The following is a 14,922-nucleotide window of genomic DNA, read 5'->3' on the forward strand; positions in this document are numbered from 1 at the left end:
TTAAGTGATAAGGGAATTATAACAAGGATAACTTTAGTTTTACTGATTGAACTGTGAAAACATAGAGTTGTAGTGTTTTGTGCAGTCTCTGTTGACATGACTGATCTTAAGAAGAAAAATTATAAGGCAGTGTCATCACATAATGTGAATAATGTGACATAATACGATATCTCAATGGAATATGTATTCATGTGCACCAGCTTTTCTGTTTGATTGTCTCAGATATTTTAAAAAATGGCAGTTACTGAAGAGATGCTACAATAAATTAAAGATCTTTTAAACCACAGTAAAGAAACATAACAAAGCCATTATGAATGATGGAGCAAGTTTAGGAAAATGAAAGCTGCTATTAAAGATGGCAGGCTGTCACAACAACAAAAGTAGCAATCAGTGTAATCAAAGCAATAAAATAATACTTGCATTTAGTTTCTTTCAAGGAGTTAATATAATGGACATCTTTTCTAAGTTAACAGTGTTGAATAGTGTTGGATAATAAAAATAGGAAAACTCAGATAAAAATCTCTAAATGGGAAGCAGATTAACATTATTTAGAGTCACCACTCTACACGCTCTTTTTCCTCAGATTTTTCTTTAAGATAATTTCCTTTATGTCCTTTTTACTTTCCTGTGCATGGTGATTTTTTTTTTTTAGTGATCTAGTATTATTGAACTAGGTTTATTGTTCCTTGATTTCAATAAATCTATAATCAAATAAAATGGGATCATTTTTATTTTTCACAGCATATGATAAAATCTGAATTTCTTGTAATTATTTCCCCTGTTGTAAAATCACCATTTCTTCTGTAACTTTAAATAAGAAAACTTTATAAATATATGATATAATTATCTCCATCTGGTATTCAGTGATGCTCCTTATGTTAATAAATGTCTTCTCAGACGGTGATGAAACATTGCAGTGTGGAAAATACCTTATTTTGGCAATACCACACACAGGCTCATGTTTACTTTATTCTCAATGATGAATATCCCATATAATAACAAAAGAGTAATTAATTTGACTGTTTGTGGAAGGTTACCTCAGAGCACTTTATGGCTTACATTAGCATTTTTGCCACATCATTTTTTTTTCCATTGAAGGATAATTGCTTTGCAGAATTTTGTTGTTTTCTCTCAAACCTCCACATAATAAGCTATCAGATCAGATCAGATCAGTCGCTCAGTCGTGTCCGACTCTTTGCGACCCCATGAATTGCAGCACGCCAGGCCTCCCTGTCCATCACCAACTCCCAGAGTTCACTCAGACTCACGTCCATCGAGTCAGTGATGCCATCCAGCCATCTCATCCTCTGTCGTCCCCTTCTTCTCTTGCCCCCAATCCCTCCCAGCATCAGAGTCTTTTCCAATGAGTCAACTCTTTGCATGAGGTGGCCAAAGTACTGGAGTTTCAGCTTTAGCATCATTCCTTCCAAAGAAATCCCAGGGCTGATCTACTTTAGAATGGACTGGTTGGATCTCCTTGCAGTCCTTTGTCAGTCCTTAATCCTTTGTCAGTCGTTTTATTTGCTATTATTTTCTCCCATTCTGAGGGTTGTCTTTTCACCTTGCTTATGGTTTCCTTTGCTGTGCAAAAGCTTTTAAGTTTAATCAGGTCCCACTTGTTTACTTTTGTTTTTATTTCCATTACTCTAGGAGGTGGGTCATAGAGGATTTTGCTTTGATTTGTGTCATCAAGTGTTCTGCCTATGTTTTCCTCTAAGAGTTTTATAGTTTCTGGTCTTACATCTAGGTCTTTAATCCATTTTGAGTTTATCTTTCTGTACAGTGTTAGGAAGTGTTCTAATTTCATTCTTTTGCATGTAGCTGTCCAGTTTTCCCAGCACCATTTATTGAAGAGGCCGTCTTTGCCCCATTGTATATTCCTGCCTCCTTTGTCAAAAATAAAATACCCGTAGGTGCATGGATTTATTTCTGAACTTTCTATCTTGTTCCATTGGTCTATATTTCTGTTTTTGTGTCAGTACCATACTGTCTTAATTACTGTAGCTTTGTAGTATAATCTGAATTCTTGATTATACTACAAGGAAGCTTGATTCCTCCAGCTCCATTCTTCTTTCTCAAGACTGCTTTGGCTATTCAGGGTCTTTTGTGTTTCCATATGAATTGTGAAATTTTTTGTTCTAGTTCTGTGAAAAATGTCATTGGTAATTTGATAAGGATCCCACTGAATTTGTAGACTGCATTTGGTTGTATAGTCATTTTCACAATATTGATGCTTCCTACCCAAGAACATGGAATATCTCTCCATCTGTTTATGTCATCTTTGATTTCTGTCATCAGTATATTATAAATCATAAATGGCTGATAAATTTTGTCAATGGCTTTTTCTGAATCTATTGAGATTATCATATGGTTTTCATATTTCAATTTGTTAATATGGTGTATCACATTGATTGATTTTCATAAATTGAAGAATCCTTGTATCACTGGAATAAACCCAACCTGATGATAGTGTGTGAGCATTTTGATGTGTTGCTGAATTCTGTTTGCTAAAATTTTGTTGAGGATTTTTGCATCTATGTTCATCAGTGTTATCAGCCTGTAGTTTTCTTTTTGTGTTTTGTCTTTGGTTTTGGTGATGGTGGCCTCATCGAATGAGTTTGGAAGTGTTCATTCTTCTGCAATTTTTTGAAAGAGTTTTAGAAGGATAAGCATTAGCTCTTCTCTAAATGTTAGATAGAATTCTCCTGTGAAGCCATCTGGTCCTGGGCTTTTGTTTTTTGTGAGATTTTTTTTTTTTAATCACAGCTTCAATTTCAGTGCTTGTAATTGGGTTGTTCATGATTTCTATTTCTTCCTGGTTCAGTCTTGGAAGATTGAACTTTTCTAAGAATCTGTCCAGTTCTTCCAGGTTATCCATTTTATTGCCATATAGTTGTTCATAATACTCTCTTATAATCCTTTGTATTTCTGCATTGTCTGTTGTCCTCTCCTATTTCATTTCTAATTTTGTTGATTTGATTCTTCTCTCTTTTTTTCTTGATGAGCCTGGCTAAAGATTTGTCAATTTTGTTTATCTTCTCAAAGAACCATCTTTTGGTTTTATTAATCTTTACTATTGTTTCTTTCATTTATTTCTGCTCAGATCTTTATGGTTTCCTTCCTTCCACTAATTTTGGGGGTTTTTTGTTCTTCTTTTTCCAGTTGCTTTAGGTGTAAAGTTAAGTTGTCTATTTGCTGTTTTTCTTGTTTCTTGAGGTAGGATTGTATTGCTATAAACTTCCCTCTTAGACCTGCTTTTGCTGCATCTCATAGGTTTTGAGAATCTGTGTTCATTGTCATTAGTTTCTAGAAATTTTTTTATTTCCCTTTTGATTTCTTCAGTAACCTGTTGGTTATTTTGAAAAGTATTGTTTAATCTCTATGTGTTTGTGTTTCTTACAGTTTTCTTTCTTGTAATTGATATCTAGTATTATTGCATTGTGGTTGAAGAAGATGCTTGATATGATTTCAATTTTCTTAAATTTACTGAGGTTTGATTTGTGACCCAAGATGTGGTCTATCCTGAAGAATGTGCACTTGAGAAGAAGGTGTATTCTTCTGCATTTGGATGGAATATCCTGAAGATATCAGTGGGATCTGTCTTATCTAATGTATCATTTAAGACTGTTTTATACTAATTTTCTGTTTTGATGACCTCTCCATTGATGTGAGTAGGGTGTAAAGTCTCCTACTATTATTGTGTTACTGTCAATTTCTCCTTTCTTGTCTGTTATTGTTTGTCTTAGGTACTGAGGTTTCCTATGTTTGGTGCATAGATATTTACAATTGTTGTCTTCTCTTGGATTGATCCCTTGATCATGATGTGGTGTCCTTCCTTATCTCCTGTAATCTCCTTTATTTTAAGGTCTATTTTGTCTGATATGAGGACTGCTACTCCAGCTTTCTATTGCTTCCAAATTGTATGGAATATATTTTTCCATCCTCTCACTTTCAGTCTATAAGTGTCTTTGGGTCTGAAGTGGGTTTCTTGTAGAGAGCATATATATGGGTATTGTTTTTGTATCCATTCAGCCAGTTTCTGTCTTTTAGTTGGAGCATTTAATCCATTTACATTTAATGTAATTATTAATATGTTTCTACTGCCATTTTCTTAATTGTATGGGGTTGATTTTGCATATCTTTTTTCTTCTCTTGTATTTCTTGACTATATAAGCCCCTTTAACATTTGCTGTAAAGCTGGTTTAGTGGTACTGAATTCTTTTAACTTGTGCTACTCTGAAAAGCTTTTTATTTTTCCATCAGTTTTGAATGAGATCCTTGCTAAGTATTGTAACCTTGATCGTATATTCCCTTTCCCTTTCATTTCAAAAGGAAATGTAGATTTCCCTTTCAATACTTTAAAAATATTCTGCCATTCCCTTCTGGCCTGCAGAGTTTCTGCTGAAAGATCAGCTGTTAAGCATATGGGGTTTCCCTTGTATGTTACTTGTTGCTTCTCCCTTGCTGCTTTTAATATTCTTTCTTTGTGTTTAGTCTTTGTTAGTTTGATTAGTATGTGTCTTGGCATGTTTCTCTTTAGGTTTATCCTGTATGGGACTCTTTGTGCCTCGTGGACTTCATTGACTATTTCCTTTCAGCTATTTTCAACTATAATCTCTTCAAAAAATTTCTCATACCCTTTCTTTTTCCCTTCTTCTTCTGGAACTCCTATAAATGGAATGTTGGTGCATTTGATATTGTCTCTGAGACTATCATCAGTTCTTTTCATTCTTTTTACTTTATTCTGCTCTTCAGAAATTATTTTTACCATTTTATCCTCAAGCTCACTGATTCATTCTTCTACTGTAGATATTCTGCTATTGATTACTTCTGGAGTATTTTTAATTTCAGTAATTATGTTTTGTCTCTGAATGTTTATTCTTTAATACTTCTTGGTCTTTGTTAATTGATTCTTGCATTTTCTCCATTTTGTTTTCAAGGTTTTGATCATGTTTACTATCACCATTCTGAATCCTTTTTTAGGTATTTTGTCTATTTCCTCTTCATTTATTTGGACTTCTGTGTTTCTAGTTTGTTCCTTCCTTTGTGTAGTATTTCTCTGCCTTATCATTATTTTTTTTTAACTTATTGTGTTTGAAGTCTCCTTTTCCCAGGTTTAAAGGAAAGTTGAATTCTTTCCTTGAAGAAGATTGAATTCTTTCTTCCTTTTGGTTTTTGCCTTTCTAAGTTTGGCCCAGTGGTTTGTGTAAGCTTCCTATAGGGTGAGATTTGTGCTGTGTTTTTGTTTGTTTTTCCTCTGATGGGCAAGGCTGAGTGAGGTGGTAATCCTGTCTACTGATGATTGGGTTTGTATTTTGTTTGTTTGTTTGTTGTTTAGATGAGGCATCCTGTACAGGGTGCCACTGGTGGTTGGGTGATGCCAGGTCTTATATTGAAGTGGTTTCCTTACAGTGAGTTATCACTATTTGATACTCCCTAGGGTTAGTTCTCTGGTAGTCTAGGCTCTTGGAGTCAGTGCTCGCACTCCAAAGGCTCCAGGCTTGATCACTGGTCAAGAAAGAAGATTCCACAAGTGGTTTGTTATGGCATTAAGTGAGATCAAAACAAATATCCAAAAACAAGAAACCAAAGATGAACCCCAGACAAACGGTAGTTACAAAATCAGGCAAATAATAATTAAAATAATGGAATATACACATATACATATACATCCATGAGCAAAGTCAAACAGTCCAACAAAAATAAAATACCATAGATTGACCCAGTGAACAAAGGAAATCAAAAATTATATTTACCAGTTAAGAACAAAACTAACTAAAGCACAAACTGGAAAACAAAACTAAAGCAAGGTGCCAAGTGGGGAATAAAGCAATGAAAACAAAACTAACAAATATGTTGAGAGGAAAGGAAAGAAAGAAATAAAAGAAAGAATAAATAGGCAAAGTTAAACAGAGGTAGATGAAGAAGATTTATATACATTAAAGATTAACTGCAAGGGGAAAAGAACAGTAGGAAGGCAAAAAAAAGGAATAAATGTAGAATAAATATAATAGGTTTAAAACATTAACAATTAGAATTATAAAAAAGAGAAATTATTAAAAAAAGAAAATGGAAGAAGAAAGAAAAAGAAAAAAAAAGGTATACACCCATAAGTAAAATAAAAACAGTCCAACAAAAACAAAGTACAATAGGTTGACCTGGTAAACAAAGAAAAGCAAAAATTGTATCTACCAGAACAACACTAACTAAAGCACAAACTGGAAAATGAAACTAAAGCAAGGTGCCAATTGGGGATTAAAGCAATGAAAATAAAACTAATAAATATGTTGGGAGGAAAGGAAAAAAAAAAAGAAAGAATAGATATGCAAAGTTAAATAGAGGTAGATGAAGAAGATTTATATACATTAAAGATTAATTACAAGGGGAAAAGAATAGTAAGAAAAGCAAACAACGAAATAAATGTAGAGAAAATAATAGTAGGTTTTAAAAATTAAAAATAAAAGAAAAAGGGAAAACTCCATAGAACTGCAAAAACCCAACACAGAGGCAGAGGTCTATAACAACAATAAAAAATGTGACTGAGAAACAAACAAACAAAAAAGCTCAAAAGCTTAATTAGATTTCCTAGTGCCAATAAAATCAACAACTACAACAGAGGGGGGAAAAGGGGAAGAAAAAGAAAAAAAAAATCCAAAAGAATCTACAGAACAAGTCAAAACATAAGAATAATAAATGTTTTTCTTGAGTCACTGCTGTCAGAGTCCTTTCCCTCGCTGGAAGTCACAGTCCACCTCACCTCCCTTGGATGCCCTCCAACACGGTACTGATCTCTGGACCTGCTGTGGGGGCAGCTCAGATTCTAACCTGGTCCTGTTTCTGTGTGTTCTTTCCTCCATTGTCCACAGCTATCAAAACTAGTGCATTTTATTTTGTGGGAGCTCTCAATGACCTTTTATATATTCCATAGACACAGAGTCTGCCTAGATGATCATGTGGATTTAATCTGCATCTTGTACAGCTGGTGGGAAGGTTTTGGGTCTTCTTCCTTATCAACACTGCCCATGGGTTTCAATTGTGGTTTTATTTCCACCTCTATGTATGGGTCATCCATTGGGGTTTGCTCCTGAGACTGCCCTGGAGGACCTGGGTTTGCCCCTTTGAAGGCCAGGTGTGGAGGCGGTACAGCTGCTTGGGTCGCAGGGCTTCTGGCAGCATCAGGTACTCAAGGGAGTTGGCAGCTAGGGCAGGAGGAAATAGTGCTTTAGAAGGGTATGGCAACCAGTATTGGCCAAAATGCTCCAGTATTCTTGCCTAGAAAACCCTCCTCCCTCCCTGACAGAGAAGCCTGGCAGGCCACAGTCTACAGGTTCTCAAAGAGTCAGACACTACAGAAGTGACCCTGTGCTTATAGATGCAAGACTTTTTTATGTCTGTGGCAGCTCTGCCCCAGTGAGAGTTGAGCATGAAGGCAGCATGGCTGCTTGGCTTGCGGGGACCCTGGAGGCAGCAAGTGTACAGGGACTTGGACTGCCTCTGCGGCAGGAGTTATGGCCCTATCAGAGTCTTTTTTTTTTTTTTTTTTTTTGAGCCTCTTGTAACTGGTGATTAGAAGGCCTCTTTGGCCAGTCTTTCTCTGTAGCTCTGCCCTCAGGCACTTAGAGGGCTACCTTGCTGGGATCCTTCTCTGTTGTTCAGCGTGTCAGGCACATAGAGGGGGCCCCCCTGTTTGGGGTCCTACTCTTAGATCAGCGCATCAGGCACTTAAAGGGGCTCCCTGGGTGGAGTCCTATTCTGTAGTTCAGTGCAGCAGGCGTTTGATGGGCCAGCCTCTCTATTGTTCAACCAACAATGCTGATGAGTGGGGAGAGAAGGACTATGGTGATGGCTCCACCCCTTCCGTGTGACTCAGCAGTATTGCCTTGCTTCCATGGTTGCCTGGCTTTCCTCCACAGGCATTTCCCACCACAATGTCCTCCCTCACATCCCCTTGATCCATCTCTCTGCAGTCAACAGCAGCCCTCACCCTGGGATTATTCCACAGTCCCTGAACTCCAGCTGCCAGCTGCTGCACCTTCCAGGGAACCTGCGTCCCTGTCCTGGATATGTATGGCTGTGGCAAGGACTGTCTGATTCTCATTCCATTTATGCTGTTTCACTCTCAGTCTTAAATGTTTTCTCCTCTGACTCAGATAATTGCCTGGATGTGGGAATCGGACTTCTGCTTTAGTTCCCCCACCCGCCAAGGGCAGGTCCAGTCCTACTAACACTCCTGCTTTTCCCCCTAGTTCCTTCATCCTACCAAGATTTGCATGGTTCTATATATTATTTTCCACTGGTCAGGTACTCATGTCCGCTCTCAACTGGTATTCCGCATGAACTTCTGTGTCTGAAGGTGTATTCCTGATGTATCCATGGAGAGAGATGTCCTCCATGTCCACTGCTCCTCTGCCATCTTGTTCTCTTTTGCCACACCTTTTAATGTTTAAGGGACTCCAGCTCTGCTGGGTCATTTTACTAAAGCTCCATAGAATCCACAACAAAACCAATTTATTCACAGTATATGACACTCTCTCTATGCTTTCTTTAATCCAATGCACAATCTATAGGCCTCAACCATTAAAGCTTTCATTATAACTTTGTTCTTTTGTAAAAAAAAAAAAAAAAATCTCTAAAGATCTGAGAAATGCTGCTTTTTCTTTAGCAACAACTTCCTCCGTAGCAGCAAGATATATAGAGTGTGGTATACCAGATCCCTTTAATCCTAGTTAAAGTTAAAAGAAAAATCAAAATTTTAACTTATTTTAGGGGTAAAGCTTGTATCAAAGAACAGAGTGAAGTCTTTTCAAAAATATGTGCATGTGCACTAAGTCCCTTCAGTCATGTCTGACTGTGGGACCCCATGGACTATAGCCCACCAGGTTCCTCTGTCCATGGGATTTCCCAGGCAAGAATACTGGAGTGGGTTGCCATTTCCTCCTCCAGGGGATCTTCCTGACCCAGGGATCAAACATGCATATTTTACATCTCCGCCTTTGTCAGGCAGGTTCTTTACCACTAGGGCCACTTGGGAGGTCCTTTTCAAAAATATGACACTTTCTAAATTTGAACTTGTGGAAGCAGAGATCCCAGGTCACTACACAGGAAAACTGCTGTTCCTGATGAGGGTTTCAGGGGTCTCGAATGAGATGTGTTTCTTACAACCATCAGGGTAACTTGATTTTAGGGTATTATTGTGATTTAAACTTACATGTACCATATCAGTTACCAATGCACTAATATTGCATTTATATTATACTTTCTTCTGAATGATTTTAGTGTCCTTTAGGTCCTTGAGACACCAAGTTGTAATGCCACTATTCCAAAGTGCTAGGTTTCTAATTCACAATCAGGAGATCATGATCTTCCAAATAGGAAGTGGCTCATTATTTATTTTTAGCCTTTAGTGTAAAGACTTTGTCCTGGGAGTCCACCAGCTGTGTGATATCAGTTTCCCACCCCAGTCCTCAGTTCTTGGTCTGTAAAACATGGAGTTTTTGACTGGATGATCTCTGAAGTCCTTTGTAGCTCTGACATTCTCTTCGTCTGTGATTCATTATATTATTTTATGAATAAACTTCTAAGTAGTTTACTTTTTCTTGTTTCTTTCTCAATAGCATTCTTAAAAATGAAAAAGCGTGTGGTTCTACCTTTGCAAACTCTTATGTCTGGTCCCTAATTAAGAAAAATAAGAATGAAGCAAATTAAGAAATGTGTATGTTGTTTTTCTTACCACTGTTTCAAAGATGTATGTGATTATTGTATGGTATAAAAGTCTTCTTAATTAGGCTCTCACACTGGTACACCTGAAGTGAGGCACCACTCCTCATAGTGCAACACACGTCTCAGGCCTATTGTGGCTATTTTCTGCATATCTCTATCTCATGTGGAGGTGAATTCTGTAAACAGGCAACATCAATAACATTTATATCCCCTTTGTCAAATGTAGGTTTAGAAATTTATCTTAGTATTCTGGTGCTTCTAAACCTCTTTGATTGTAACTGCTGCTGCTGCGTCGCTTCAGTCGTGTCTGACTCTCTGCAACCCCATAGACGGCAGCCCACCAGGCTCCGCTGTCCCTGGGATCCTCCAGGCAAGGACACTGGAGTGGGTTGCCATCTCCTTCTCCAATGCATGAAAGTGAAAAGTGAAAGTGAAGTCGCTCAGTCGTGTCCGACTCTAGCGACCCCATGGACTTCAGCCTACCAGGCCCCTCCGTCCATGGGATTTTCCAACTTTCTTTTCAAAAAACTAAGTTTATTTCATAAATTTATGAATAAAAATGCATTCCATTCCTTGTAATTACGTAACTTCTTTGTAAGGTTTGATGTCTTTGTTGATTGTAGGTTTTGTTCCAGTTAAATGATCAACAGGTTTTCCACAAAGAAGATTTTTTGATTAATGTCCATTTTTATCTCTTAAAAGGATCCTTCCCGGCCATTGGGGTGGAAACGTTCTGCCCCAGCTTCCTGAGGGCGGGGTTTTTAAATAGCCTCCAGGCCCCGCATCCAGCGCCAGGGGGAGGATCTTTGCCCCCCAGGATTCCTGCTGGTAGGTATTTCAGGTGAAGTTTTCTGCCACCAGATACAGCAGTAGAACTGTGCTTACAATTGACAGACCCACAATACAGAAATAAATATTTCTGAAATATATTGTTGAACAGACGTGCAAGTGGCTTTTTGATTAATAGATGAAGAAACCACATTTGTGATGCATAATGCTCCAAGAATAATGTAAAGGAAGTGGAAGAAGGATCTCTAAACTGAGCATCTGATCAGTATAGTGCTGACTCTTTCTTCTAGGGAAGATTTTTCATAAATAAAAACAAGAGATTCAGGTCCCAAATTTGTAACTCAAGAATAAAACAAGGTCGAATTTAAGCCACTTTACCACTTGGAATTGGCTAGAAAAGAGAATTTAAAACAGTTTTATTAACTGAAAAATAATTCTGCATTTATAGTTTACAGAGATTTAAATAAAGTTCCATTTCACTAAAGAAAAATTATTTGAAAAAAAGTGAGAAAGTAGCAAATGTGACATTTAACATTAACAAAAAGACAATTCTGAGTAAGAAAATTAATGCACACTTTTCCCTAGAAATATCAATCTGACCAAAACCATATTTTATCAATGAAGAATAACAAAATATAGGATTTTGAATCTTTTAAAATATAATTTCAAAATTTAGTAAATCACTTTGTATTATACTTATCCATTATCCATTATCCTTAGTATTATGATAATCATAAATTGTCTTATTATTGTTATTTTGTAAAATATCCAGCTTTCTTCCTCCCTTTTTCATGAAACATGCAAATCCATTTTACATGTGTTTAGAAAAATGGAATTAGGATATTGATCCTTGAATTTTTATCATAATTTTTTTGGTTTTTGTATCATAGATAATACTATGCTACAAGTTATGGTAATGATCCTATATTTTCACAAGGGTGACCCAGCCAGCCAAATAATGAGAGAATTTGAAAAACTAGGGAATAAAATGGAAACAAAATCTCATCATGCAAATTTCTTACTTTTCTTAGCAAAATTATGCCATCAAAGCCTAAAATTATTACACTGACTTTTTTCATTTGCCTTTCAATTACCCTTGCCTACTTTCAATTACTCTTTCCTACAAAAAGTAACAAACCGTAGTATGCTTCCATGTCATTTGGTTTTATCATTGGATAATTACTGAAGTGGCCAACAATGCCATGGATAAAGATAGGGACCAAAATTATATGAAACAAAAATTAGCAATTTTTATTCTCGTGAGTGTGATGCCACCCTTTTTTTCTCTCTAGAACAAAGTGGTATCAGTTGCATAGAAATTTTATTGTTGGTGGTGGTGGTGGTGGTGGTAGTGATGGTAATGTTGCAAAAAATTAGAAATAGAAGTCTATATAAACTGAGGTCTCAGAGTTAACAGCAAATATAAAAAATATAGCTTTCATATATATTATTAAGATTTCACCAATTGGAATTGGAGAGATGAACGGATGATTTGTAGTTTGATAGTTTAATCTTTAACTCTTAATGACAAATCTTGGTGGATTTAGGTATGTTTGGCAGAAATGACAATATGAACTTCAGTAGAGACTTGACTTATTCAACATTACTGGTAAAAGTGATAACCCTTGTCATTTAGCCACTGAGAATGATAGAAGCAAGATAGTGTTTCTATAACACATACACAAAAACAACTTTCCAGAGAGGAATCTAGAAGAACACTAGCACTCTGTTCATCTAAGCTTTCAGCCAAATTCGCCTCCAGCCTTCATGGGAGAGAAAACAGTTCAGTTTTCATTACTTACATACAAATCAGGTATAACAAAATTGCTTCATAAAAAAAGTTATAGATCTAAACTTGTTCCTATTCCCTCAAAGTGAAATTAACTGACCTGACTTTTTCTGGCTTATATCACTTTGATAAGTGATCCCTGTATACTTTCTCTGGTATTTTTCAGTAATCATGCTATGATTTCAAAGGTAATTTTTATCCTCTTTCATTCAGCTATAGTTTATTTCCCAAGAATTTGCTGTATAATTTTGTGTTAAGAAGGGTGAAGCAATGATCATGAGAAGTTTTTATTGTTTCATGTTAAAAAAGGAAAAAACTAAGCTATTTATTTGCTACCTACTAGCTGAGTGACTCTTTGGGTTTAAGACACCATTTGAGGACACAAAGCACTCCTTCCTTTAACCTGTATCATGGTACTTTTAAAAAGCTGGCCAGAGGTTGATGGCTACTGGGCAGAAATTAATTTTCTTTATACCAATTGATTATATGTCGCAGAACTTTCAGGGTGTCATAGATATTCACTATGTCATTCAAAGAATCAGAAAATCTGTTCTAATTATGGTACTAATTTAGTTCCCAATTACTTCCTTAATCAAATTTAAATGAGATACATGATTATGCCTTGTATAAAATAGGTTATTTGCATTCATGTCACACTGTTCTATTAAGGAATAATATTTTTGCAATGTTTTTACACTAATAATAAAAGAATCACTGAATCATGAGAACCAGAAAGCAGACAAGTCTGAAATCTGTATTTATGGAATGGCTGTCAATTGTTTATATGACCTTTCTCATTGCTAGAAGGGTTGTAGTAAAGGGTTATTATTCTTAGTTTCAAATAGAGAAAAACACCAGGAAGTGATGGGCTGAAAATTGAATACCAAATATATTCAAATGTTATTGCAGTGCTTTTCAAATAGTAGTCACTCAGTGAAGTAAGAAAATCCCAGGAGAGAAGGCAGGAAGAGTGGGGAGGGGAGCTAACACAAACAAAGTGGATGGGCAAAGAAAGGAAAAATAATTATAAAAAGACATAAGTCAACTTATATTTTTTTAATCAAACTCTTCCCCATTGTATTCCTCCCTATTAAATTCAAAGTCTATCTCCTTGAATTAATGTCCTTCTTGGAAATATGTCATCCATGTATAATCTACAATGATAAAGTTGGTCTCTTTGCTCCACCTAGTTATTCCTTTGATCTATTTCTGTAGTCAAACAGTATTTGAAAGTGAGACAGAACATTTTGTATGCCATAGTGTACTGATTATACACAGGGTCTTAGACTGATGACTCACCTTATGACAGACTCTACCTTTACACTTTTGATGGTTTCATATGCTTACAATAAACAAAGAAAATCAGAGTAATGAAGTTTTTGAGAAATAGAATTATTCACTAATAATGATGATGCAATAATATTTGGAAGATTCACTGGTCCAATTTTCTGTCCAGAGTTATAGCAATAACTCTGACATCACGTCACATCTTAAATTTACATAAGATCCAAACATTACAATGTATCTTGAAAACTTATTTATAAAATATAAAGGTATATTCATTATGCTCAGAAGGTAATACCTTAGGTTGAGGTTGAGTATGATTAGCTCAAAAAATCTACCTTACACTTTTATAACAGTGTCATTGTGGAAGACTTGATGCTATTTTTCATTAATGAAATAATTCGTATATATAGAGGTTAGATTCTAGGCCAAACCTAGATATATACCTTGAACTAAGAAGCTTTTTTAATTATGAGTAAAGTCCAGAAAACAGCAATCACAGAAAGCAGTCTACATGTAGAATTTAGAAATAGATAAATTCTAAAAGAAAAAAATCAATGTTGAAGGTCTTCCTAATACTTCCTTTGTGGTTAGTTTGGAAGCTCTTTAATTGTTGAGGGGATATTCTCCTGAAACACCATCTCAGTTTGTCTACCTATGCTTAAATATAATGCTATATATAAAACACCTTTTTTGAGATTTTTACCTGGTTGGATAGAATCACTGACTCAATGGACATGCGTTTGTGTGGACTCTGGGAGTTGGTGATGGACAGGGAGGCCTGGAGTGCTGCGGTTCATGGGGTCACAAAGAGTCAAACACGACTGAATGACTGAACTGAACTGAACTGAACTTGAGTTTTTCTCCACTGCATGCCATATGTTAGGTTCAAGGTAAATGACGGGGTAAATAGCTTTTTTCACCTTGCTTTGCCAATTTTGTGAGACTTCCTGTCTGTTTACTCTGAGTCAGTTTAAAAAACAACTGTGAACACATGAGGACTCAAACACCAGACTTGCAATTATTAGGTATATCAGTTCAGTTCAGTCACTCATTCGTGTCTGACTCTTTGCAACCCCATGGACTGCAGCATGCCAGGCTTCCCTGTCCATCACCAACTCCCAGAGATTGCTCAAACTAATGTCCATTGAGTCAGTGATGCCATCCAACCATCTCATCCTGTCCTCCCCTTCCCCTCCTGCCTTCAAACTTCCCCAGCATCAGGGTCTTTTCCAGTGAGTCAGTTCTTTACATCAGGTGGCTAAAGTATTGAAGCTTCAGCCTTAGCATCAGTCCTTCCAATGAACTCCCAGGACTGGTCTCCTTTAGGATTGACTGGT

General features: G+C 36.4%; 1 protein-coding gene across 11 annotated transcripts in view; it reads left to right on the plus strand.

Annotated features, from left to right (window-relative positions):
* The window catches only part of EPHA6 (EPH receptor A6), a 1,025,466-nt gene that overhangs the window by 833,599 nt on the left and 176,945 nt on the right, over positions 1-14,922 (plus strand). For 9 of the 11 annotated variants that reach the window (XM_061435761.1, XM_061435852.1, XM_061436033.1 and 6 more), the window contains one exon: positions 10,423-10,548. The exons of the other annotated variants lie outside the window; for them this stretch is intronic. In XM_061435761.1, the coding sequence (XP_061291745.1) occupies positions 10,423-10,548 (126 nt within the window). The remainder of the gene's footprint in view (positions 1-10,422; positions 10,549-14,922) is intronic. 11 annotated transcript variants of the gene reach the window in all.

The sequence above is a fragment of the Bos javanicus genome, chromosome 1, assembly GCF_032452875.1.
Source record: "Bos javanicus breed banteng chromosome 1, ARS-OSU_banteng_1.0, whole genome shotgun sequence".
In the NCBI taxonomy this organism is placed as follows: domain Eukaryota; kingdom Metazoa; phylum Chordata; class Mammalia; order Artiodactyla; family Bovidae; genus Bos; species Bos javanicus.